The sequence below is a fragment of the Salvia miltiorrhiza genome, chromosome 4 (assembly GCF_028751815.1).
Source record: "Salvia miltiorrhiza cultivar Shanhuang (shh) chromosome 4, IMPLAD_Smil_shh, whole genome shotgun sequence".
NCBI classification, from domain to species: domain Eukaryota; kingdom Viridiplantae; phylum Streptophyta; class Magnoliopsida; order Lamiales; family Lamiaceae; genus Salvia; species Salvia miltiorrhiza.
In genome coordinates this window covers 51,720,969-51,748,450 of record NC_080390.1, presented here as the reverse complement: position 1 = coordinate 51,748,450, position 27,482 = coordinate 51,720,969, and the positions used below count along the sequence as shown (strand labels likewise).

At 35.8% G+C, this 27,482-nt stretch overlaps 3 protein-coding genes and 1 long non-coding RNA gene across 6 annotated transcripts; 1 reads left to right on the top strand and 3 right to left on the bottom strand.

Moving 5' to 3' along the window:
- Positions 1-8,615: 8,615 nt before the first annotated feature.
- On the bottom strand, positions 8,616-10,351 carry LOC131020423 (uncharacterized). Its single transcript, XR_009100687.1, has 3 exons — positions 9,992-10,351; positions 9,293-9,349; positions 8,616-8,873 (listed from the first exon to the last, which is right to left on the bottom strand). It is a non-coding gene; the product is annotated as an uncharacterized LOC131020423 (long non-coding RNA).
- Positions 10,352-12,415: 2,064 nt separating this feature from the next.
- Positions 12,416-14,548, bottom strand: LOC131020421 (protein VAPYRIN-like). The gene has a single exon (XM_057949203.1). The coding sequence runs from the start codon at positions 14,217-14,219 to the stop codon at positions 12,642-12,644; it is 1,578 nt and encodes a 525-aa protein (XP_057805186.1). The 5' UTR covers positions 14,220-14,548; the 3' UTR covers positions 12,416-12,641.
- Positions 14,549-16,189: 1,641 nt separating this feature from the next.
- Positions 16,190-19,229, bottom strand: LOC131020420 (co-chaperone protein p23-2). Of its 3 annotated transcripts, none has more exons than XM_057949201.1 (6): positions 19,019-19,229; positions 18,749-18,932; positions 17,610-17,769; positions 16,987-17,015; positions 16,849-16,894; positions 16,190-16,447 (listed from the first exon to the last, which is right to left on the bottom strand). In XM_057949201.1, exons 1-6 carry the CDS (start codon positions 19,021-19,023, stop codon positions 16,407-16,409), a joined length of 465 nt encoding a protein of 154 aa, XP_057805184.1. In that variant the 5' UTR covers positions 19,024-19,229; the 3' UTR covers positions 16,190-16,406. The 3 variants fall into 3 exon arrangements, with proteins under 3 accessions (XP_057805184.1, XP_057805185.1, XP_057805183.1); XM_057949202.1 differs by having other exon boundaries at positions 16,990-17,015; positions 19,019-19,182; XM_057949200.1 differs by having other exon boundaries at positions 16,190-16,894; positions 19,019-19,182.
- Positions 19,230-23,795: 4,566 nt separating this feature from the next.
- On the top strand, positions 23,796-27,482 carry LOC131020419 (membrin-11-like). The gene is made up of 4 exons (XM_057949199.1): positions 23,796-24,275; positions 25,690-25,810; positions 25,905-26,051; positions 27,037-27,482. The coding sequence occupies exons 1-4, from the start codon at positions 24,001-24,003 to the stop codon at positions 27,196-27,198; spliced, it is 705 nt and encodes a 234-aa protein (XP_057805182.1). The 5' UTR covers positions 23,796-24,000; the 3' UTR covers positions 27,199-27,482.

Sequence of the window (27,482 nt, the reverse complement as noted above, 5' to 3'; positions counted from 1 at the left end):
ATCGTCAAAAAGTACAACATCCAAAGACCACCCAACACCATTCCATGCAAGCAAGTGAAGTCGCATTTTCAATAGGTTCAAAAGGACGTCAAGTCATGGGAGACAACATATGACAAATACCGCAAGAATTGGGGCTCCAGCATGAGCGATGACCAAATCATTGCTCAAGCCGAGAAGGTGTACATTGTCGAGCATGAAAAATCGTTCAGTACCCATATGCTTGGAGGGTGTTGCGTGAATTGCCGAAGTACCAATAAATTGGCGGTGATGGCCACTCCTCAAAGGGTTCAAAGGCCTCATGTGGAGGCTACACAACCACCGAGAGCGAGCCAAGCACCTCTACACGGCCCCAAGGCCAAAAAGCGGCGAAGAGGGACAAGGGATTAGGCAAGAAGGTGGAATCGTCGTCGTGGCAAAAACGCGCGGTGGAGGCCATGGAAAATATGGTCAAGGTCATGGGAGTTTTCTCTCAAACTCAACGTGACCTCGCAGATAGTATCTTCATGGGTAGGGATGTCAAAAAAGCCCGAAACCGACGGGTCGACCCGAATAGACCGATAAAAAAGGTGGGTTAGGGCTGAATATTTTTAGCCCGAAAAAAACTTAGCCCGAATGGCCCGAACCGAAAATAGCCCGAGCCCGATAGGGTTGGCCCGAAAATCGAGTGGGTTGGCCCGATTAACCGAACACTTTCTTAATAATTGATTTTTAAACTTTAATACTTTACTTTTTAGGTTGATAATAACATTTTGATGCTTGTATAATATGTTTTGATTTTTTCTAACGATTAATAATAAATATTTATGATATAAAAGTCAAAGAAAGATAGTAATTTATGTTATATCTATATACAACTTTTATCGGAAACAAAGTTAAAATGAGATATTATGTAAATTTATATTAAAATGACACTAATTTTTGTATCTAAAATAAGGCGAAATGTTTTGATTTAAAAAGCACGACATATTTTTATTACAATAATATGATTATCCATATAAAAAAATTATACATATAAAAAATCATAAATTTGTGGGCCCGAACGGGTTAGCCCGAAACCGAGTGGGTTAGGGTTAGGGTCGAAAAAATTTAGCCCGAAAAATAAAAAAACCAACTAGCCCGAACCGAAAATAACCCGAAACCGAATGGGTTGGCCCGATTGACATCCCTATTCATGGGTAAGGAGACATCCCATATGAATGTTGACGAATTGGCATTTCACTTGAAGAAGATTGAGGAAATCAAACGCATCTTTAAATTTTTAGGTTTTTTTATGTTTTTTTAATTTGAATTATGTTAGAATTTTCCTTAAATTTCAATCAATGTAAGATTTCCCCTTTTATTGTTATGCAATTTGAAATTTCAATGAATTTTAAATTTAAATCAATGCAGGATTTCCATTTTAATTGTAATGAAAAAGAACATTAAACATAAATCTAAAAAAAATTAGAGTATCAAGTAGGAGGTTTTCTCACTATGAAGAGTGGTTGCAAAAATGATGAAGATCATTTTTAAGCACTCATTTGAGCTCTCTATTACGAAAGCTCTAACATTTTATGGAAAAGGATTGAATTTGAAAAATCAAGTCTCAAAGCGTGTGAAAAATAGACGTCGTCTTATTATGTAAAAATATGAAGGCAATTTATGAACCGACACTCACACCATCCACCTTCTAAATTCTTACAATATCTCCATATTAATATTTCACTTAAAACCTCGCAGCCAGCAAGGGGGTATGGGACCCTCACAAATTATTGTTTTTTATTCTTTCAAAAATGATCATATTATTACATTTTATGTGAATCATTATCCATCACCACATTGAATCATCAAAATATAAAATATTAACCCTTCAAACTCTCGAACTCAAAATTAAAATATCCAACTCCCGTAGATATTCTTTTTATGGTTGCATCTAATTACAACTTAAGTGAGGTGTCAAAGAAATTTGTTTATGAAAGGAGAAAAGAGCAAAAGCAGATACATTGCAAAAACGAACACAGATTTTGTCGGTGGTCGGTGGCACTTGACTTACGGTGGACCCCCGTTTAAATGATACCACCGGAATCACAGGAGCAAGATCATGATCGCCGCTATGCCACTCGCTATCATTTAATTTCATCGATCTTTAATGATTAATTAGTTAAAATCCATAAACTTTGTTTTAATTTTCAACTTTCTGCATTTACATCTAATCTTGTTTATATTGCTTATCTTACTGCAAATAGATGATACATATATCACAAGCGCAATTCTTACAACAAAATTATTTTTCAGCATACTTCATAACCTAACTCGAGTCAATTAATGAATTCAAACTGAATTTGAGTTAAATTGAAACTATAACTTCAAAGATTTTGCGTAGCTGAGCTTCTTAACGATCACGTTTTGCACAAACCAGTTATCAATTCAACTAAATCATTATCAGTTGAACCCTATTTAGAACACATGCTCTGTAAAGCAACAAAAAGTTTGCAATTGGTGTATTTTCCCCCCATACACCAATACGCACTTGCTTGAGACCAACATTTAACATTTATAAAGAATATATTATACTTTGTTATAGAATATGATCTTACACCTTTCTTATATTTGAACACTACAAATACATATTTACTAAAAAAATCATCAACGATCCACATTCAATTAAACCACAATCACTAATTTTTATATAATAAAATCATTTATTTATTAAATACATATTCACCAATTATTTATTAAATCTTATGTAGGACTCAATGTTATATACTACTCCCTCCGTCTTTTTTAGTAATGTTCCAATTATTATATTAAAACGTCTCATTAGTAATGCCTCATATTCTTATTAGTAAAAAAATTAATTATTTAAAATATTAATTATGAGTTCAACTTATTTTATAAACTAATTCATTTAAAATAATTTTTAAATATCTTCGACGGAATAACTAGATAAACAAATAATTAGATAAAAACTTTAGCTAAAAATATAAAAGGCTTTCCGGATCTAAGACACGTGACCCTCACATGGGACGACTAAAAAATCCCATGGGGTATGTGTTGGAAAATTGTTTTTGTGTGTTTTTATTTCTTATATTAAGCTTTTTTAATTAGGAGTTAATTGGTGTTTTGGTCGGTTAGTGGGACATTCAATTGAATCGTATGTTTGAAGTCTGCATTTTGCCAGTTTGAATCAAATGTATTGGGCATCTTAAGGTTTATAAAGAGATGTCATGTGAAAAAAAAAAAAAAAAAAAAAAAACTATACTGCAAGTAGTATAGAGAAATTAGTGTTGTGTTCATGCAAAGTCAAAGTAGTGTGTAGTGTGCGTATAATTTATACTCCTGCGTGTAGGTATTTTTAATATTAAGTGTTGAATATAAAATTTAGCGATTCACTAAAAGCTATTTCTTTAAAATCGTTTCCGCGCAACAAGTGTTACCACTTACCAGTCTAACTGACAAACCTTTGGGTAGTCGGTAAAATTTATAACACTCACTCTTAATTACAACTGATTAGACTGAAGCCTTAACCGAACTATCAGTTTGTCGACTTGTTCTTCATACTGAAGTTATCCACTGAAATAATATCAATATCAGTCTACACCTTCTTTCAACTGATCTTGATTTTCACTGATCACGTCAACAATACTAACTTCAGTCAATGAAGTGAAGTGACCCGGGTTCGATCCCTCTTGGGAGCGAATTGGAGATTGGAGATATAAGGGTGGATTTTGGTGAATGGAGAGATAAGGTGGTTCTTGGAGTGGATGGGGAACTAATTACTAACATGTAACATGACTTTACCCGATCAAAAAAAAAAAAGTTATTTATTTTTTTAAAATAGCCAACTGGTGTATTCTTCCCCCCCTCCTCCCTCCCCTACACCAGTTCAGTGATCATCCGGGACCCAACAATCTTTTAACTTCAAATTGCTTTGATTTTAAATTTATTGCTTTAGTTTCTATTTTAGGCCCCAAACTTGCTTTAGTTTTTATTCAATTTTAAAAGTTTAAGTGTAGCTCCCGTCCCAAGAACTTTCATTCCATTTACATCTAGCTGCATTTTGATTAGAGAATCACTGGCTTCGGTTTTGCAGCGGTAATACTCCGTCTCTCTGATTCTCGTCCGTAGTCGGTGTTATCGGCCTTCGACTATCACCCCAAATCGTATAATTGGCAAAAGATCATGCTGAGATACTTTTTACCGATAAAAGAATTTTGAAAATTCTCTTCAATTAGGATTCTTTAAAAATTAAAAGAATAAGAAAAAATCACGAATGATAAGAGAGTTTTGAATTCTAGTGTGGATTTTATTTTTTAATTAATATGATACGAAATGACATCATTTTGTACTATATTATTTAAAAATATATATCTATACTATATTAAAAAGGGAGTTTTCAATTTGAAATTGATTTCAAATCAATTTCAAAATTGAATGACAATTTTGTAGTTAGAATAAAATTGAAGGTTATATATAAGTTATACATCTTTTTTTTCTTTTTCTTTAACTTCTTATTTTTCTATTTTATTTCTTTTTTAAAATTGTGAAATTCTACTAATTAAAGATCATGACGAGCTTTAATTTGATATATGTCATGTAAATATTGGGTTTAAAATACAAAAAATATATTTATTTAAAGATTAAAACTTAAGAAAATTCTCTCTCCTCTTTTTTTTAAATAAATCTATTTTTTTCAATTATTTTTTAACATATATGGTTTTCTTTATTCACAATATTATTTTTTATTAATATGAATTATTATTTATTATTTTTATATTAACCTAAAATATATTTATCTTAAATCAAAGTATTTTTAATTATATTTATAATTTTTATATAATAATCAATTTTATAAGTATATAATAAAATATAAAAATATTTTTGTGCATTGCACGAGTGCAAATGCTAGTATATATATAAATTACACGTTGACATCCTATGAGTCACATCACAATTTCGGAAATCAAAAAATGGATGCGAAAGTATTTTTTAGGCGAAGTTAATAGTTTGGAGCATGATATTTACCATTTGTATTAATCAAACACCATAAATCCTAACACGCGCTGCACGCGTACATCACACAGTCATGAGTCATAGCCAATTAGGCAAAATATGAGAGGCAAATGACCAAATTACCCCTTTCACTTGGACCGAATCCTCGTCAAGGGGGAGTGGAGAGCGTCGTCGACACGCGCCGGATAGATCCGCTGGGTTAAATTCGACAAAGTAAAAAAAATGATGGTGTAAGTTGGTGGTGTAGTTGGTGGGTATTGGTTTTCGTCTACGTGGCCCACTTCTGTATTCTTCCCACCATTACTTCAATTCCCATCGCTGCCCCTATTACCCTAAATCTATCTAATTGGGGATCACTCTCTTAAGCAGGAAATATTGTTTTACCCTAATTGGAGTATTTTTATCTTTTTAATTAATATTTGTATGATTACTATCCAATCATTATACAGCTTTTAATTTCTTATAAAATACATTTACGGTGCGTTTTTTTTTTGTTGTACTCCCTCCGTCCCGGCTTTTGGTATCCAGTTGAGAACGACACGGGTTTTAATAAAGTAATTGATGTGTTGTGAGTGGAATAAGGGTCTCACATTTTATGTGAGAGTTAAAATAATTAAAGTGGAGTAAGAGCCCCACCTACTTTTACCAAAAATAAAAATGGATACTAAAATGTGGGACGACCAAAAAATGAAAGTTGGATACTAAAAGCTGGGACGGATGGAGTAAAAAGTTTTCGTTGGAAAATAATGAATAAGAATAGATGAGAAAAAGTTATTCTTTCTTTCTTTTTTTTAATCATATATTTACTAAAGATGAAAAATAATAAAATATTAGAAAATATTTTCACATTCCTACCTTAGCATAATAGTACTTATTATCCAACATTGAAGAAAAAATGAGTGAAAATGGGCTACCCGGAGAAAATTTTTCATCATAGTAAACGTATGAAAATGGTGAAAAATGAGTGAAAATGTATTTTTTCTCTCATTTTTCCATCAAAGCAAACACACCCTTAATGATTAAAGAAAGTTAATTCTTGTTCCAAATATAATTAAGTTCTTGAAGGCTTTTTATATATATATATATATATATATAATAGGAATTTAATCGAGATCTATACTAGCTCTTTGCTAGCTACGTGGGTTATGGCGAAAGATGGAGAGGAGCACCACTTCCTTCCTGCTGATTTATGCAATATTCTTAAGGTAGCTAGGGAGAATTGTTTGATTAGTGTGAATCATGTATATCGTACAGCTAATAGGACTTTGCCTTGCCCAATTTGCTCGTGATTGTCCGACGCCTGTTTGTTGGACATCGGGGTTTCTTGCTTGGCTCAGGGAGTGTGTTTTGACAGATGATTAAAGAATATAACACATCTTCCCCTAAAAAAATAAAGAATAACAGAAAAATTTTAATATACATGTCTTAAAAGAAAAATATCACTTCAAATAATATGAAATAATCTGAACATCAAACCATAGATATGTAACTAGAGTGAAATGTGAAATGTATTATGCAACATAAAAGAAAATAATATCCCAAACGATTTTTTTTAATGGAATTTAAGGTGTTGCTTTACGTGGGACTAGTTAAAATACTTTATTGATGCCTTTTTTTTTTTGATGCCTTTTTTTTTTGTATAATAGATGTTGTGCGATACATGATTTAACGATTGGTTCTCGAGTCTCCAGAGTTTAAATCTAAACTGTTAATATTATCACAACACAACATGCTATATAGATATAAGTAACATATGGAATTTTGTAGAAATTAAAGATCTATAACTCCAAATATGAAAGCAAATGGAAAAAAGATAGACAAAAAATCGCATAGAAATTGAATAGACGATCGATCCCATGTGTACAAAGGCGAGTGGAGAAGTTGTGCACCACTAAAAAGCAACGCCGATTCTCTTTCATTAATTGGTCTTCGCTGCTATCTCTTACTACTACTTTTTATTTTATTTTTGTTACTGTTCTATAAATACGTTAGGCATGGATCTAACGTTGCATATTTGCGTGAAAAAAAAAAAGCATTGCTTATTTGTTTTTACCAAAATGTGAACAAAAAATCAAAATCCCTTCCACTCCAAGAAGATCGAACCCGAGTCACTTCTCTTAAGTGAGGACCCGGTGGCCAGTGGGCTAAGCCCCTGGTTATCTAAGTTTATATTGAATGGCATTATCATAACATTATTAGTATATTAAGTTGTAACTGGATCAAATATATATATATAGTCTAATGTGTCGTGTTTTGACATGTCTAATAATCAATACTACCACAACCAAAATGGTGGTTGAAGAAATATATTCTCATGTTAGAATCTCGTTTGTTTTTTTTGGAGGATCTCATCTCATGTTAGAACCTTGATTCTTTGCCACCAACTTCCTTTTCCCTTAATTTCAAAATTTCTATTTTTATGTTTTGGTTGGACGACAACGTCAGCAACCACTAACAGAGCTTGTTGTCATGAGAAGCTTACCAACCCATCACCTTACCACTAACTCGAAACATTTTAAATGTTATTGTTAGGCACGTATCAACTTCAACCATCCTAAACTTAAAATTATATCTACTTACATGAAGCTTAGCACGTCACTTTATCATGAATTTAATGTAGGAATCACAATTGGTCGGATTTTTTTTTTTAGAATTATCGAAGATGTCTAATATATAATTAAATAAACAATCCGCGTGCAGATATCGGATATTTACTTATTAAATATTTTTTATTCTTTTAAACTCAAAATGAGTAATTTTTATAATTATTTTTTATAATGGATATTTTTTATTTTTCTATCTTCGAGAATGGGAAAAAAATAACCATTACCCCCAATATAAAATTTGTTGGTATTTATTGATCGTGACATGACCGAGCTGTCAAAACGAACACAAGTTACACAACATACACATATTCTGATATTCAGCGTGTATGAACTGGGCTTTGCCCATTATGAAACCCAAATAAAACCAGCCCTTTTAAAGTTGGGCACGTCTGACTACATTCACTATGGATACCATAACTAAATTAAAGTACTAAGTACTAAATTATGTTTGGATTATTTTATTTTATTTATAGCCCCATTTTATTCACTTGCATTTTTCACACATTAAAGAATATATTTAATGTTATTTAGAAAGTTTAATTTATATGAAAATTTTCAATTTTATCATTAATGTTTCACATATTATCTTCAAAAAAATTGAATAAGACACCACAAAAAAATAATTTTTTACCGACGGAAATTTCCGTCGGTAATTAGCTGATTTCCCTCGGTAAAATCTGTTGCCGAGATATTGCCGAGTAAAAGTGGCCGTCGTAATTTTCAATGTCGGTAATTTTTTACCGAGGGAATCTTCCACTCGGTAATGTGTTCCGAGAGATGGCCGAGAGAATTGTTCCTCGGTAAACGTGCGTCGGGTTTTCAGTAGACTGGTGTTGTAATTTTACCGAGGGAAATTAGCCTCGGTAATCCCTCGGTAATCATATAAATGGATGTTTACAATTATCATTTAATTCATTTTTTTTTCCTTTTATTGTTATCTGGGTCGCAATTGTTAGAGAAATAAGTTTAGGACCCACAAAGTATATATCTTGATAGTTTGTTATTGGCCAAAGATGCTAATATTTTAATTACAATTCATTCCTCTACAAGAAACTTCATGTACACTGGTAAATCAGTTATGATAGCCAACTCATGATGGCATCAAATGCAAACTTTTACAAGATAGTACATCATTCAAAAATAGACCAGAAAAAATAGAAGCAATGCAAAAAGAATATCATGCATTACATGGCCTGATCCTTTTCAAATTGTGCTCTTGTTGAATCTCCTCATGTTGTTTTTCACCCCTGCTTGAGCTTTAATCAATGTCATTCGCTGCATAAGTGAAAAAAAACATAGCTCTATTAGATCCTTATAAGGTTTCTCATGAAAGGCCATGAGCACAAATCCATGATAGTTTTCAGAGGCATTCTATATATCTAACTTCACAAGTTAAAAGTACAAATTTTCAAGATTTTAACTGTTAGTAATTGGAATTAGTAAAGGTCATACATATAACAATGACCATTGCAGTCATCAAGTCACACTCACCACAGGAAGCTGTAGAACTTAATTTACGGTCACATGAAGTTGTAGATCATTTACTGCCTTAGAACAATAGATATTAATGAGTTTTGCAGCCAAAATATCTTATGAAAATATACCAAAATAAAGTCTCAATGTGATCATAAGTCATAGAAGTCAATTCTTTTTCTCCAAGATTAGTTCAAAATGCTGAATAGTTCATGACATACCAGCTGATTCAGGAAATCATTTTGAAAGGTTGATTTTGTCTCAATTTCTCGAGCTACCTGCAATATTGCACAAACAAACAAAAGTTGAGAACAAACAAATTTAAACTGAATATAAATTACAAACTATAGATAGGAACTTAAATGAAAATCTTATCATATCATGGAAGAAACCTTAAATACAATTCAATAAAACCAGAAAAGTGTAGATAGGAACTTACATGTACAAGACAATACAAAGGTAATGAACTCAATCATAATTATTCAACACAATTTATAAGGTAGATTTCAAATTTGTTTTAATTTGTTCTGGAAAGCATAAATGGAAATCATATGATGTCATGGATGAAACCTTAAATCCAAAAACAATACTCTGAATACATAAAAAGCTTGATGCTAACAAAAATAAATTAGGAAAATTATTCGCATTAGGCAATTAAAGGAAATAAATTAGCATCTAGTGCTAGTAATACTAAGAACTTGTTAAATCATTACCTTTGAAGGATCATTGGCTATCTTTCGAAGTCTATCAGGTAATCGAATAGAATCGAATGATCAAAACACATAAAAGTATCAATCAGTGCACACTGATATAATCAAATCCTACACAACAAATATAATTTTTTGGATGGAACAGAGCGATACTACTTCACAATCAGAGATCTCTAAGAAAATCTGATACTTCCCAATCTCTTGAATTACCTTGAAGTTTTCTCTAATCTCTGAGTTGTTCCAGGGAAGCGGCGAAGAAAGGTGGTGGCGGAGTAGTGACGGGCGGCGGGTGGTGGGCGGTGAAATCGAGGGGAGCGAGCTAGGGTTTAAATTTTAGGAGAGAATATGAGAAAGAAGTCGATATATGTGGATAAATAAAACTAACAGTTAAGTATTACCGAGGGAAAGTTTCTCTCGCTAAAGATAATACTCGGTAAATACTCGGTACATTGCTCGGTAATTTGGGGATGCGTTATTCCTCGCTAATATCTCGAAAATCACTCGGTAATTACCGAGAGACTAATTTTACTCGGAAATTCCTCGGTTAAAAACTATTTTCTTGTAGTGAGATTATTTTAATACTTTTTAAAAATATTTAAAATTTAGAAATTGGACTATAATATTGGGAAAAAAAAGTCTTCGTTCATTACATGCCAACATATCTTCATAAGTTCTTAACTAAATAGCTTTAAATTTACGTGATACTTAACCAAAAACATGCATTTGTTACAAGTTCCTGCAGTCATTGCTAATCATGAAATAATCAATTTTAATTTACAATAATTAAATTAATTAAACTAAATTAGAAGAACACAAATAAAACTAAAAATATATGAGCAAAACGAAAGAAAATGGATTACTACACAAAAGCATCGATAAGCATGGTATACTCCTATATATATATGACAAATGAAATGGGGAAAAAAAATCGAAACTAAAAATCAATCACCTTGACTGTATAGCCTATATTGCATGGACGTGTGTCACGTGTATAAATGCGCCACAGACGAAAAGTAAAAAAAAAATGAGAATGAAAAAATGCATAAAAAACATAAAGATACATATAACACATTACTTCCCTAATAATGAAGGGCCAATATTGATATAATTGAAAAGAAATCCTAATAATGCGTAAAATTTGACCTATATTTAGAACTTTTGACAACCATTCCCTTCCGTGCCTATAAAAACTTGTGTTTTGTAAAATGCATGTGTTCCATTTTGTGTGTGTAGAGAAAAATGTCACAGGAAAAAGAAGAGAAGCACAAAGGTGAATTCCATGGAGGTGAGGATGTGAAGGACAAGAATATCCTTGCAGAAATAGAGAAGAAAAAGAAAAAGAAGAAGAAGAAGAAGAAAAAGAAGAAGGCCAAGGCTTGCGCGGCCGGAGCCTTCGGCCTCGTTCTTGAAACCGTAATTGCTTTAATAATCGGAGGGGAGGGCGGAGGAGGAGAAGAAGAAGAGGAGGAGGAAGGAAGTGGTAGCAGCGATAGTGATTAAATTTAATTAAATGCTTTTTTAATTAAATTGTTGATTGTATAGCATAGACTTTCTTGTGTTCTATTTTTGGTAGAAATGTTGTTCATCATTTGCATTGTTTAATGCAACATCAGCCATCAAGATACATACTTTTTTGTATTTATTCATCAAAGATCACTATGCATCAAACATTATGCATGAGATTAGGGGAAACATTAATTCATGTTTAATTATTAGTTATATATCTTTTTGTGGAATGTTTAGTTTTATTTTAAAGAATAAGTACAAAGAGAAAACACGAATAGCTATTATATGTATCCACTATCCGCGTTTTACTATTAGTTTTATTATATTAATAATATTTATTTTGAAAAATGTTCATAGCGATATGGTTGGAAGTTTGAAAATATATTTTTAAAGTACTTTATGGTAGAAAAAATACAATTACTTTTTTTGTTACTAATTGTATTCTATTTGGAGTAATAATTACTATGAATCCTAGAATTATATATATTGGGTGTAAATAGTGGCACTTTATCAATAAACGAGAGAATTTATAAAAGCAAATAGCTAACCAAAGCAGAGCAAGAGAGTGTCACATCACTCCCAGATTTTAAAACTATTATCTACTTGTTTTATAATTAGCATTGGTATATTCGTCCTTTGAAGAATTCACCGTCTTACAATCTTACTATGAAAACAAAATTTAGGAATTATTCTTTACAAAAGGTATAGTGCAGCGACAACATGGATGATTCTGTTGAGATTTGGATCCATTTTGAAATAAAAGCCCTCCTCATAGATGAAAAGCAAGCCACTTGTATGTTGATAAATTTGCATTAGGAATTTAATGTGACGGGAGCCACATTTTAAAATTAATTGATTTAAACTCCAAGATTGTGAGTTGAAAAAGGTAATTTATCATTTTGCATACATAATATATACTCAATCTTATGAATTAATTTGTCCTCCAATACATGATTCACGGCCAATGACCATGCATTTGTATATCTCAAAAAGTATATATTTCATGCATTCCTCAACTTTTACAAAAGGATGAGGAACAAATGTTTTCTGTCTCTGTGCAACGATCAATCATGGGTATATTTCAAAAAACTTCAAAGTGAAAAAGAAGCACAATATAAATTACACTAACTAATTATCTTCATTTTTCTCATGTATTATTGCCCCAATTGCAAAGAAGAAGTAATTATACCTTATACGATACGCCTAGAATCACAAGTCTACCCACATATTCAAACTTTACAATATTCTACCACTCAATACAATTTTACAATCAAGACTTGCAACTCTCAACAATCTCTCTTTCTCTTTCTCTTTTAATCATCAATATATGAAGCAAAAAGAATTCAATATTCTCCTACACCACCGCCACCGCCGCAGCCCGATCGAAGCTACTCCGCCGCACTCTCCCGCCGTAAGTACCCGCCTTCTTCTTGTCCATATCTCTAACCTTAGCAAACGCGTCCACGACATCGACATGCGGCGGCGGCGGCGGCGGGCCACGCGCTAGCAACCTTATGATCCCGGAGTAGTTGAGCGACTGCGCAATCTGCAGCGCCGTGACGCCTTTGTTGGTCCTGGCCTCCACGTCGGCCCCCTTCTTCACCAGCATCTCGATCACGTCCACGTGGCCCGACTCCACCGCGCAGTGGAGGGCCGTGTACCCTTCCTCGTCCTTGGCGTTGGCGTCGATTCCCTTCTCGATCACCGCCCTCGCCACATCCACGCGCCCCTTGAATGCCGCGCGGTGGAGCGCCGTCCACCCGTTCTGGTCGCGCCCGTTGACGGCGGCGCCGCTCTCGATCAGCCGCACGACCATCCTGAGGTCGCCCTTCCTGGCCGCCGCGCACAGGCTGTCGCCGAGGCGGAGCGCGTCGTAGAGCCTGGCGTGGCCGCTCTCCGCCGCCAGATCGTACGCCGTCTTGCCGGCCCTGCTCCGGACATCCTTGTTGGCCCCCTTGTGGAGCAGCAGCTTCACCATCTGCTCGTCGCCGAGCCCCGCCGCCACGTGCAGCGGCGTCTCCCCGTCCCGCGCGCTACGCACGTCGGGCCGCGCGGCGCTCGCCAGCAGGAGGCGGACGCAGTCTCTCCTCCGCTCCTCCGCCGCCAAATGGAGCGCCGCGCGGCCGTCCTTGGTGAGCGCGTTGGCGTCGGCCCCCTTGAGGAGGAGATGCCGCACGACGTCGGCGTGGCCGTTGGCCGCGGCCAGATGGATCGGCCCCCAGTTTGAGGCCTCCGATCGCTCCGGATTGGCCTTATGCGCCAGCAGAAGCTCCACGATGAGCGCCTCCCCCGCAGCGGCGGCCGCCTCGAGCGGGGTGGAGCCCTCCCGGCCTGGCGCCTCGACGTCGGGGTTGAACTCGAGCAGCAGCTGCACCAGATCGGCGCGGGACTGCGCAATGGCGAGGTGCAGCAGCGGCTGGCCGTCGGAGTCGAGGGAATCAGCGGGGCGCCAGAGGGGGTCGCTCTTCTCAAGCACCTCTCGGATGTCATCCATGAAGCCCTTGGCGACGAGGTGGGTGAGAACGGCGGAGCCCACGAACATGATCCTGATGCCGCTGTCGGAATACACCTGCTTCTTCTTGTTGGTAAACCAGTCGGATGGAACGGCGTCGTAGGTGGAGGAGAGGTTCTTGACGGCGGCCCCGGGGGCCACGACGCTCTGCAGCACGAAGGTGTCGTCGCAGTGGGGGTAGCGGTGGGGGAGGGCGGGGGGCGGGTGGTAGGTGATCTCGAGGGTGAGGGTGGTGAGGGGGAGGATGATCCCCGACTGCGGCGCCACGGTGTAGCGGGCCTTGTTGGTGGGGTGGAGGCGGAAGGCCACGGGCATGGTGTACATGACGTTGCGGAGGGTGATGGAGCCGGAGGATTTGTGGCCCGCCTCCATCCTCACCGTCACCACATTCGACGGCTCTAAGCTTATCAGCCTATCCATTTTAATTCAGCTTCCATTATGGAGGAGTGGTTGATTTATATGGGAGGGGGGGCGGAGGCCGGCGGAAACAAGGGGGCGACACTTGGTGGAGTTGAAATCAATGAGGACTTGTTCTATCTCGTGTCCGACTTGGGCTAAGTTCCCTCGAGCAACATTTTTACCACTATTATTTTTGTTTTTTTTTTATTATTTATTTCACGTCGTTTTCGTATCTGTTGTACTCTCCTAGGAGAATAATAGAATATCAGTAATATTTTGTTGGTGGTTTTATTTTTTATATATGTTGTTGCTGTGTCAACACAAGACACAATTCTCATGATTGCATCAATTTCATTTGAACTTGGAGATTCTGTTAGTATGTTTTAAATGCCAACAGAGATATTGTGAGGATTTATTTTTATTATTGAGAAATTAAAAATTTACATTCGTATCATGAAATACAAAATCGTGGACAAAACTAAAAAGTAGAACTAAAAATATAATTGAGATTTTTGGGTGATGTTATTAATTATGTTGGTGAATGAAAACGATTAATTAATGGAATAAAAGCATATGTCCATTAAGCAGCTGGAACTAGCTTCACTTGCACCACTGGCAAGGATATCCCAGACTCTTTTAAACAACATACAAATAAAGGAGTACTATTTACAATCTTAAGAAATGACACGAAAATTGTACCATATGTAAATGATCATTAGACGGTATTCATATCTCGACACATTTTACCAAGGAATGCATTCAATGAAACTCATTTCTATACATTGAAACTCACCTCAATACATTTGGCGTTCATATTAAGTTAAAAGTTTATTTTAATCATGTGTAAAGATATCTTCAATATTTGAATTGTATATATAGTTAATATATTAATATAGTATATATGAAGCAAAAAGTATATATATATATATATATATATATATATATATATATATATATATATAGTCACTCTCATATTGTAAAGATAAAGAACAGCCAAAAAAAATAAAATGATACTAATATATATACATCCAATTTTGGCTAAAAATATATTTTTCTTCATTAATTGGGGAATTTAAGACTAAATTAACGAGTTTAGAAGTTGGTAGTTGCGAATTAAGGTTAATTATAGGGCAATTTGTGACCAAGAATAAGTCTAGTAGTGAATTAAGGCTAATTATAGAGCAATTCAGGACCAATATTAGTAAGAGTGGCTATTTTGCCATCTTTTAATTTTTTTATACTATTTGTTAGTTTTTATTTTTACTATCTTAAAATGATAATTATATTCGTTCACTCACTTACTTTGTATGTATATATGTATGCGCGTACATTAAGAGACACGAGAAATGTTATTTTAATGTTTAGTGAGTACTTAACTTATATAGATATCACGTGAGCCATCATTTATACGACTAAAGAACGTCGATAATACGTGTTAAATAGAAAGATGGAGAAAAGAAAATATAAGATGTAAATGACGGATGATGTGGCATCACATCAGCCTGTGCTCACGATGTAAGCAGCATAACATAGTTATAGAAATCTTCTTACCCAATCAAATGATGTTGTTAGTTTAAGTGGTTGTCTCCTGGGATCCTACACTAAGCTTGGGCCATTCATCTCCATTTTTAATAGTGGCACTGCGTAGAATGTTTCAAGACTGACATTTTCTTTAATCGCAGTGCCCATATATTCTGTTTTTATCTGTCTCATTCTTTAGTGTTTATATACATTATAATCGTAGGACATATGCTTGTGACGAAACGTGTAATGTAATATCCAGTTGCAATAAAAGATCTGGAGTTAGTTATACAAATTGTAATGGAAGGTGCATGTAGACATTGTAGAGTAAGTTATTGGGTAGGGCCGGCAGTTGGTAGGAAAAAAAAATATTAAGAAAAATCGCCCAAAAATAACAAGAACTACGGCTTCAGATTTTGCAGCAGCACTGCCAAATTGTATGATAGGATTTGTTCAAGAAAGCATCAAAATGAGAACGGCATAGCAATTTGGATTTGCATTTCAAAGCAGAAATCCAGTGATCATCATTTCAGTACCAAATGTTCGATGACAGAGAATTTATCACCACATTTTGATCGAGATCAAAGTCTACATAATAATGTCATCATCTCTAGATCGAGACGACTGCTAATTTCTAATCGCCATAACTCCAAAAGATTCTTGGTGACGAAAGACGATATGTGGATTTCAGGAAATGCTGCCCCTAGCTTTCTCCAAATCAGGAAGATCTGCACCATCAAAAACAAAATAAGCATATAGAAAGCCCTCAAGACTGGAACCTTTTTTTCCCCTTCTTTCTGTATATCCTAATCTTGAATATATATAACAGCATGAGCAACACATCACATGTGTCAACGATGCTTGAATTTTAATAATATGTGTTTCATTGAACACTAGAAATTTTTGCGACATATGCTTGAATTAGAGCAATGCAAGAAGCACCATAGATCAACAGACTAGCGCATCATTTTTCACTAAAGGTATGATGAGATGATAACTCCAATAATCATAAAGTAAAGGGAAGTGCCAATAAGAAGAATGCATCAAACACGGGATTTTACAACCATTCTCATTGGAATGTAATGTTTGGGATTTAAGTAGGTGAGCAAGCAAAGGAGATTTAACTCACAAAGCATTCCTTCATCGTCACTGCTCTCTTCATTTTCACCAGTATACTGGAAAACAAGAGCCCATGTTAGAGACACAAATGATCTCTTTCATTACAAGGTTTTAAAAAATTGACCATGAAAGGGTTTCAGTTGACTACCACAGTATCATCATCAGAAGCCAGATTTGCTGCAGGTATCAAAAATTGTGTGTCAGCTACGAAAAACACCAACCCATAAAATAACTCGAAGAGTCTTGTAATGTATTCATGTATAATATTACTCTATAACAGGAGTAAATATTGTTCGGATGAAAAAGATGATGGAAGCAATATTAATAATAGATGCCATCATCTAGTTGTATCTATTAGTTGCCAACCATAAACATACCTCATTTATCAGAAATTTCAAAAGACAGTTGACATAAAGAGACAATAAGCAGAAAAACTTTCCAATAAATTTTTTAGGGGGAAAAACTGACCACAGACAATCTTCCCCTGTGAGAGACTTAGACAGAAGATTCTACCTCACAAAGAACAGCGTCGAACATGGAGAAGTATCATTATCAGTTTCCCTTTCAGTACAAACATTAACATTTTACTAGTTCTTCTACTTCACATATCAAATAATAAAGCATGCGAAAAATTGGGAAAATATGTGAGGTGGGATCTAAAGAATGTTAACTTGTCAAACCAGAATCAAGAAAGATAAGTGGGATTGTTCAAGCTCAAATACTAAGGAAACTTAGAAACCTAAACATCAACGCGATGTAGCACGAACTCACAGTCAGATTCTTCATCATCTTCATCGCACCATTTATTCCAATCAACCTTAATGTATGGAGCAGGCTTTTCTTCAGATTTCAGTAGCCTTTTCCACCAACCCTTTTGTTCTTTCAGGATAGAGCATAGTATATTCCTTAGACCAGTTTTTGTCTTGCATCCCTGCATTAAAAAGTAAAAACACACATAAAAATAGAATAGTGGATGAAATAACCTTCAAAATTTACTTCATAACTGGAGAATGTGTTCTCTCTCTAAAAATCTGGAAATACACACAGACAAAAACAAAGGTAAAGGTACTACAAAGCTACACTGAGGAGAAATATGGCTAATATGTCGAAGCAACTAATATTCTATGTCCAAAGAGATACTTGGATAGAAGAACTGATGCATGTTCAATCTCATACAAGCCATAGATGTAAATAATACATATCACAAAGGAAGATCAACTAGGTATCCAGATATTAGTTCAGTTAAAATGCACTGATACCTCAAGTGTAGTTCAGTTATGCTCCAAAGACCAATGTGAGTTATGGGTATGCAAATGTTTATACTCAGGACCTGCTCTATTTCGCTTCAAACGTTAATCTATGATTTACCAATGTTTAAGATGAATGCCATAAAGAATGATTAACCAGTTAGTCATGCATAATATTTTATGTCAGTTATTTTTCCCGGTTAAACAAATTGATAGCCTATCAACCTAATTATGCATTATCCATGTGAATCTCATCTCGACTAACCAATAACAACTTTCTGAGTCCATAGGATTACCTTTCATGAAGCCCTACACTTACACAGATGCACTTCCAAACCAAACATTCTTGACCAAAGAGGGATCATAGACAAGGTGATGGGTACAGTGAACTACCCCTCACCAAGAAAAACGTTTGGTAAACAATAGCAATTTTCTTAATTCACTCATCAATCAATTTCTTCAACATGTAATTTCAAAATAATCAAAATCACGGACACTTGTTATACTGCTAATCGAATTTCACTTGTTCACACATAATGTCCAACTCTACCACCTCCATAAATAAGCAGTGGACAAACTCAAAACATCCATAACATTATACTAATTTCCTAGGGTTCCAACAATTACTCACCTGGAAAATTGGGAGGGTGAAAGTAATAATACCTGAGGGGCAATGTTGCCATAGAGTTGCAGAGTGAAGGACAAGGTGTCGCCATTGACCCCGACGGCGGAGAAAGTGAAGAGGCCGTCGGCTTCGCATTTGACGGAAATGTCCCTGGCGTCGGGCAGAGATACGGTCAAGTACACCTTGTCTGATCGTTGTGCCCACAGAACCTCCGGCTGCCGACTGCCCTCCAAATCACAAATAGTAAAACAACCGCGTTAGAGAGAGAGAGGAGAGAGAGTTTTTACTGAAATAATGATTGGGAATACCTCATGGTCTGAGAAGTAGAGGTTGATTTCTTGTTTCAAACAAGGAACGGAAGTGAGGAGTTCAACTGCACTCACAAATCGGGAGATGCTGCTTCTCTAAAAGGAATCAAGTACAAGAAAACCCAATACATTGACTGCATCAAACTCTCACTCATTTTCAACATTAAATCATTTGCACCAAATTCAAATTTAAAAGAATACTCTTTAAAATATTCTATTTCCACTTACTTTTTCAATTATATCTATATACTTCTTTTAAATTATAAATTCACCTTAAAACTTTTTAATTACTAATTTCATATAAAAACAAATATTAGATCATATCTATAATTTATAATATATTAAAAAGACAATTTTAAATTTCAAATCAATTTTAAAATTGACCGGCAATTTTATAATTATAATAAAATCAAAAAATTATTTATAAATTATATTTTTTTTATTTCTTTTTTCTTTACCTTCTTTATTTTATGTTTTATTTCTTACTAAAATTGTGAATTTTAACTAATTTTAAAATATTTAATATGTATATCAAATTTCACATTTGAACCCCTTTTAATCATAAAAACACATTTAAAGAGCCAAAAACTCGATTATATTTTTGGTCGTATATTAGAAGCAAAATATTTTTGTATACAATGTTATTCTTTTATTACTTTATCTGAAATATTTATAATTGTATATACACATCCAGTTATCTCATCATATACTATTTAATTTAATTTGCTATTATATTTTCTAATTTAAATTTAATTTAGATATATTAAAAATAGAATATGTTCTACTTTTTATTTGTAATTTAACTATATTACCGTACGATAGTTATTAAATTTAATACTCCAGTATATTCACTGAGTTGATAATCTATATATGTTCAATATGGATGATAAATTAAAGATCATGATAATATTTTATTAAGGGCAAATAGCACCAAAATCCTCGAAGTTTCGTCGAATTCGCATTTTTCCCTTGACCTTTAAATTTCTGGTTAAAATCCTTGAACTTAATTCCGATTCTCGTTTTCCCATAAAATTGATCGACAATTTAACTAATGCTGACATGGTTGTCGGAAAGCCACGTAGGATTAAGTTTCCGGCGACACAAACTACATAGTTTCGCCAAAATCCTCGAAGTTTCGCTAAATTCGCAATTTTCCCTTGACCTCAAATTAGGGTTCTTGAGACAAAAAAACACCCAATCCATGTCTTCGTCTTCGTCATCCCGCTGGAACTTCAGCCACGGACATACAAGTACGAGGTTGCCACCGCTGTAACTCCGACGAGGAGCCCCCTCGTCCTTCGTCTGTACTCCCTCAAACTGAAGCACCCTCTGAATCTCCCTCTCTGTCCACTCCCATCCACCCTTGGCTGGGCAGCAGCGACACCGCCACCGCCGACCCCAACCTCCCTCATCTCTCTCAATTATGCCTTTATGTCAAATGACGACACACAACAATCGGCTGCCTTGTTCCCTCAACCAAACCAGACACCCTCAACAAGAAGCTTAGCAAAACGACGTCGTTTAGCTTCATTTTAAGGTCAAGGGAAAAATGAGAATCGCGCCAAACTTCAGGGATTTTGACGCTATTAGGTTAGACGCAAAACGACGTCGTTTAGCTTCTAATTAATCTATTCAGCATAAGTGTGCCACGTTGGTCACACATCATCTAATTAATGGTCGAAAAACGTCACTAAGGGAAAAACGAGAATCGGAGCAACGGTTAAGGATTTTAACAAGAAATTTAAAGGTCACGGAAAAAATGCGAATTTCGCAAAACTATAAGGATTTTGGTGCTATTTGCCCTTTTATTAAAGATATGAAAATGATAGAAAATAAATTTGAAAACGAATAAGTTATGATCGTTTAAAATATCATTTTTTTTACTTCCATTTATATGTAATGTTGAACATTATACTCTTTTTTCATGTTATCATACTCATTGAGTTGATATTATTATTATTATTATTATTATTATTATTTTTTGAGAAGAGTTGATAAAATTGTTATACACTGTTTCAAATCAAATACTAAAATATTTGAATTAACATAAATTTTTTTATGACAATTATTCTAACTCAGAAATGATAATATTTTGATATTTTTACGTAATTATAAAATACGTCGTAATAGTTTAGCAAAGGTCGCAGTAGTTTACCCTATTTGAGTCTGTTAATAAGTTTTACCTAAAAAAAAGGGGTAATTGCCCCTAAATACATAAACTTTCACAAATTTCTGGAATTGCACATGATCTTTAAATTCAGCCCCACAATACATAAACTTTGATATCTTTCTGGAATTGCACATGGCACCGGAAATCCCCAACTGAAGAGATGACGTGGACGCCGGATTGTCTACGTGGACTCGCCGGACGCCACGTGGAAATGAAAATAAAAAAACGACTTAACTGAAAATTAAAAAAATGCCAAGTCTGAAATTCCCTCTCCCATTTCTCTAAAAAAAAACGTGAATATTCCCATTCCCTCTTCTCTTTCCAGTTCAAGCCCTAATTGTCGACCATGGAGATTCAAGAACCAGATTCGCGAACTCGCAAGCCCTAATTGCTTCCTCTGTGCTTCCTAACGTCTGTCGTCTTCCCTGTCTCCATCACCAAATTCGCAAGCCCTAATTGCTCCTCTGTGCTCCATCACCAAATTCGTCTCCATCACCAAATTCACGTCCGCGAAGACGCCCTATTGCGTCTGTTAAGAGCTGCGTCGGCAGGTATTGAAGAACCAGAGTCGAAGGACTCGAGCAGAGCCCTAATTCGAAGAAGAGGTGTTGGTTCGCGAGCTTCTGAAATTCGCAGGAAACTGAAATTTGTACTTGTGCTTTCAAATTAGAAGGGAGCCATGAGAGAGCAGGGTGAAGGAAGCAAGGAGAAGGGAGCCATGAGAGAGTGGTACACATTTTTTTCAATTTCGAACTATGATTGTTCTGTTTCAATTGAGTTCTTATGTTTAATGATTGATATTTCTTTCAATTTGCAGTAATTATTTTGCTCTTTTCATACACCATGGTGGATATTTTGTTGATGTTGATGGAGTTGAATGCTATATGAAGGGGCATTATATAGGAAGATATGACTTTGAAGAGCATAATTTCGATTTGGAGAAACTTCATGAAATTGTTAAGTCAATAGGATATGCCTCGTGGACTAAGATATGGTATAGATTTCCAAGGAGTAATTCATTTAGGTGGATTAAAACTGACGAAGAAGTGAAGGATATGTTAACAATGTTGACTAAAGAATGTAGAATTTTGAGTGTATATGTTGACTAAGTTGTTTATGGAGATATCAAGCCTCCTCAACTGCTGCAGCTGCCCAAGCTCAATAGGAATGTTCCCTTCAAGATGGTTCTCAAAGAGATAGAGCAGCTGTTCAGCTGCTAGCAACTCCAAACTAGTGAAACTTCATTCCAGTTTACCAAAAAAATCTATTCTTCATACCAACAAAACATTCATTACATCAATAGAGCAAAATCTTCATTCCAGTTTACCAAAAACAGTACACACTTCTACTACAACTACACCAAAACTACACACTTAACCAAAACACAAAATACACAAAAAAATAGAAACAACTGCATATACTTTACTTTCCATTCCAGTTTTTCTTTAATCTTCTTCAAATCTTCAACCTCGGCTTTCGTCTCATAAAATCTTAGCTTTAATGCAGCCACTTCTTCAGCTTTAGCTCGAATTTCTCCATTCTTCATTTCCACCAACATCGCTCTGCAGTTTAATTGCTCTACCAATTTATCCCTTTCGTTTCTGATATTGTTGAAGCACAACTTGTAGTATGCACTTAGTTCAGGATCAACCCATTGCCACAACCCACAATCATTCCACTAGAACAATTTAAGATCACACAATGAGCTATCAAATAATTACAGTAAGAATTCAACCACAAAATCAATAGATGAAATTACCTTCCTTCTAGAACAGTACTGGAATCTCCTTTCCGGATTCTTCTGAGTGTGTGAGGTTTCCTCAATCGCTGGAATACCATGCCCACACAAATTCTCACGCCCAATTGAATCCCTTGAGCTCGAACAGTTCGACATTATTCAGACTTTGAAGAAGACGACGGAAATAACTCCCTTCTATCTTGACGCGATTTTAGAAGCTCGCGAATTTGGTGTCTTCTTCGAATTAGGGCTCTGCTCGAGTGCTTCGACTCTGGTTCGATTATGCCTGCGAGTTCGCGGCATACGCGGCTCTTCACGGACGCAATTAGGGCATCTTCACAGACGCGACTCTCTCAAGCTCGCGACAGACGGCCGCTCTGGTTCGCAATGTGGTGAAGCTCGCGAATCTGGATCTTGAATCTCCCTAGGTTTCGAAATCTCGCACTCAGAGGAAGCAATTAGGGCTTGCACTCCCTTGGTGTCTCTGATTCTCAAAGAAAATAAAGGCTGCGCTCTCAATTTCTCTCCATGGTCGACAATTAGGGCTTGAACTGGAAAGAGAAGAGGGAATGGGAATATTCACGTTTTTTTTTGGAGAAATGGGAGAGGGAATTTCAGACTTGGCATTTTTTTAATTTTCAGTTAAGTCGTTTTTTTTATTTTCATTTCCACGTGGCGTCCGGCGAGTCCACGTAGACAATCCGGCGTCCACGTCATCTCTTCAGTTGGGGATTTCCGGTGCCATGTGCAATTCCAGAAAGATATCAAAGTTTATGTATTGTGGGGCTGAATTTAAAGATCATGTGCAATTCCAGAAATTTGTGAAAGTTTATGTATTTAGGGGCAATTACCCCTAAAAAAAAGTACTCCAATCTATCTTAGAAAAAGCAAAAAAGAAAAACAATGGCCAACTTATAATTTGTGTTGTGATTCATAAAAAAAACGAAAAAAAAAAGGGTGTTGTGGGGGCCACAAGAAATTGAATTCCAATTCCAAGAGTCTCACAAGACAGGACATCGGTTTTGGCACTAATCAAGGAAAGGCAGAAACATATCCGAGAGGGCGGTGACGGCAATGGAAGGCGGCGGCGGAAATCTTTCGGAGCTCTACTCTAGCTCCAAGCGGCTGTCATTGAAGATCAGAGATGCTTTGGAGAGGCTCGAGCGACTCGAGTTTACGTCAACATCCTCCTCTTCGCTTTCATCGTCGAGCGCCGTCGTCGCGGGGTCTTCTGATGATCAACCTACTTTGATTCGAAGAGATATCAACCAGATCCAGTCTCTCTGCGCTGATATGGATCGCCTCTGGCGCTCTATACCCTCCAAGCCTCAGCGCGATCTCTGGAAAAGGTATCTCTATCTGCAAATCTGATTCGTCTTATTGAATCTACGTAGGGATCGCATGCTGTATATCGATTCAGGCTTCAATTTTATTAATTCTCTGAAACATGTTGTTCGATGGTTTGTAATGCCTATGATGATATGAGTGCTCTAGGAAGGAGATTAGAAGCTGCTGATCTGCAATAGTGCTGGTTGAATTGGTATTTTCATCCTTAGTCCTATAATTTTGTGAAATTTAGAGGTTGAGATTTACTGTTGATCTGATCCCGGTGTTTTTATTGGATGGCTGGCAGAGTGGCTTTAATTGCCTTGCTATTAGGGAAATCTTTTGTGGTAACATAAACGAACGTCTTTGGGGGGGTTATAATATTGGAATGTTGCTCATGCGGATAATTTGTGTGTGGTTATGCTGTAAATCTTATTGAACTTCTTTAACAAAGTATGCCATTTAGAAGATGCTAATCTTTGGCAAATGCAATGCTAAAGAAATGGTCATTTATATCCCCCTTTTTTCTGTGCCTGTATTTTTAATTTCGGATCATTTAGTTATGATTTTGTGACGAAAACTTTATTAAACTCAAGCGGGAAGGCTGTTTTAGGCTAGAAAATTAGTTAAACTTAAGATGAAACGAAGATGGTAACTCGAGGAACAGATAAAAAGAATGTGTGGCACCATTGTTTTTGGGAGGATGATTTGAGTTGTGTCATTTAAGTACAGTACATGTTGGTCTGAGTAAGTATCTTATTAGATGGAAGTAGCAACATTTGGCCATTATTATCTTATTCATCCATGAATATTGCCACTAAGATAAGGTTTATAATTGTTATAACGGATTTTTTTATTTTTAAATGTTTGGTTATAGTAGCATCTGTTTTCTCCATTTGTTGTGGTGAATAATTAGTTTACGTCCCAGTTTTCCTAATTGAAAATCTTGATTTATAATAGATATTCTTGTTATGTTAGTATATTCCTTTCATGATGATGAAAAGCCTGTTTATAAATTTATTTGTTGTGCTTGATAGCTTTTTACTAAAATGATCATCCACTACCTACTGGAAAAATGTAACCAAGAAGTATCTATCCCAACACACTGTGAATTGCAAAGGGCCGGAGAAACTTTCTAGTTATGAATCGGGTATAGAACCAATATGTTAGAATGTTATATTGGAACTTTTCTTGCTAATGATGGAAGGTACTTTTCAAATGGGAGCGAGAAGTTGAATATAGAGAAGATGCTGATCGTATCCCTTAAATCTGCCTGATAGCATGATCTGATTCTTTGTATTTTGTTATGGGAATTAGGTTATTGAATTATTCCACAAAGCTGGTTTTTCTTATGGCTTTGCAGATATAAGATTTATAGTTTCAGTGAGACCTTGTTTTTGGTATGATAAAATTTGTTTACTTTGGTTTGTTGTGCAGAAAGGTAGAACAAGTCAGTGAGGAGGCCGAGTCATTTAGAGCTAGTCTGGATAAGTACACATCAAGGCATCAGAAGCGAGTACAAGAAGCCCAAGAGAGAGCTGAATTACTTGGGAGAGCTGTATTGCCTCTGTCTCCTATTAAAACTCACTTATCTTTTTTGTGTTTGTTTGAGGTATGGCAACTTATCTGTTTGAATGCTCCATTTGTTTCAGAGTGGAGATGCACATGTTTTGAGAATCTTCGATGAGGAGTCTCAAGCAGTGGAGTCAGTCCGTAGATCGTCTAGATTATTAGAGGACAGCTTTGCAACAGGAGTTGCTATTCTTTCCAAGTATAGTGAGCAAAGGGACCACTTAAAGGTAATCGTTTCAAAGCCCCTGCTAGATGCAAAAGTATGAATCTGTCTTGTAAATTTGTGGTGCTTTGATGTATATAATATAGTATGAAACACTCTATATGGGTGAAGAACTTGCATAAAGTTACTTGTATTTATGGGAGATCTAAAGTAAAATTTAATGATACAATTTTTGTGTGCAAGAGTCGGGAGAGGCTCATTGAAATAATCATGTTTGTGAAGATGCGGGCTACATGCACATATTCCGACATGATACAATCTTTATGCAACTTACCGGTACTAGAATGATATGATGTTGTAGGATTAGTGTAGAAGTATTGCTATTGCGATTTGCGTCAATTTATGAGAGCGACCCCTGCTTCACATGAATTAGTGGGAGGCTTTCATTTTTCTTATGCAATTGCATGAAAGTTTTTGTGCTTTTTACGGTGAAAATAAAGAAACCGTAGTAGTTGGTTGCTGAAAATTTTGACTTCATGTGGTACCAGCTGTTGCAGTTAAGCAGCTCATTAGCGTCAGATTGGACTTCAACCTGTTGCAATTTTGAATAAAAAACTATTAGTATGATCTTCTAGATATTGATAACAAGTTGGCTCACAAGCTAGCAAGCAGAGTACTACCAAGACTTGCGAGCCTAAAAGTCGAACCTTATCTTGTTTTTCGTAAGTTGAATGTTGAGTGGCTCGCAAGTTGGCTCCACTGATTTACAGCCCTAATTACATCCAGTCAATTGGATATTTTTGGTAACCATGGCTGTTATTCAAAATTTATTATCTCTGAATTCTCTTCAGTAGAGCAGCAGTAGAAATGAGATATTTGTCCACTGTGGACTTCATTCTTATTAAATCATGGCAGATACTTTCACCATGAAAAACCACTCAGATCTTGAGTAACCAATGTTGTAGAAGGCGAAGTTATTAGTACAGTGATTTATTCATCCTCGTCTACTGTATCCATGCAAAACTTTTATGGTTTCTCCATTGATGCAGAGAGCTCAAAGGAAAGCACTGGATGTTCTCAACACTTTGGGGCTATCAAACTCCCTGTTGAGGCTCATTGAGAGGCGGAACCGTTTTGACAGATGGATTAAGTATGCTGGCATGACTGTAACTATCATCATCGTCGTCATGTTCTGGAGGTGGACAAGATGACTGGAATGCTCTCTCTCAACTAGTTAGTACCGGCATATATACGGCCTTCTTCAGTTATCTTCTGGTGTTGTTGACTCTAGCAGAGGTTGATAAAAATATTGATCTCGTAGATATTTTTGGATGCTGTCCTAAATCATTATTAGGCATGACGGTTTAATACAGTCGAGAATTAAGATTTGTAATTAGTGTCTGAATTCTTTCATCTCCTATTGGAACTCTCATTCGCATGTAATACCAGCTATTTTGACATTTCTAATACAGAAAATCACATGAAATTTATTCAA

Excerpts from the sequence above, each read along its gene's own strand:
- LOC131020421 (XM_057949203.1), bottom strand. The coding sequence starts at position 14,219 with ATGGATAGGCTGATAAGCTTAGAGCCGTCGAATGTGGTGACGGTGAGG.
- LOC131020420 (XM_057949200.1), bottom strand. Across the intron at positions 17,770-18,748 it reads ATGGCAACATTGCCCCTCAG|GGATGCAAGACAAAAACTGG; the intron begins GTATTATTACTT and ends TTTTTAATGCAG. Across the intron at positions 16,895-16,986 it reads CTTCTGATGATGATACTGTG|TATACTGGTGAAAATGAAGA; the intron begins GTAGTCAACTGA and ends CTTGTTTTCCAG.
- LOC131020419 (XM_057949199.1), top strand. The coding sequence starts at position 24,001 with ATGGAAGGCGGCGGCGGAAATCTTTCGGAGCTCTACTCTAGCTCCAAG. Across the intron at positions 24,276-25,689 it reads CAGCGCGATCTCTGGAAAAG|AAAGGTAGAACAAGTCAGTG; the intron begins GTATCTCTATCT and ends TTTGTTGTGCAG. Across the intron at positions 25,811-25,904 it reads CTGAATTACTTGGGAGAGCT|AGTGGAGATGCACATGTTTT; the intron begins GTATTGCCTCTG and ends CATTTGTTTCAG.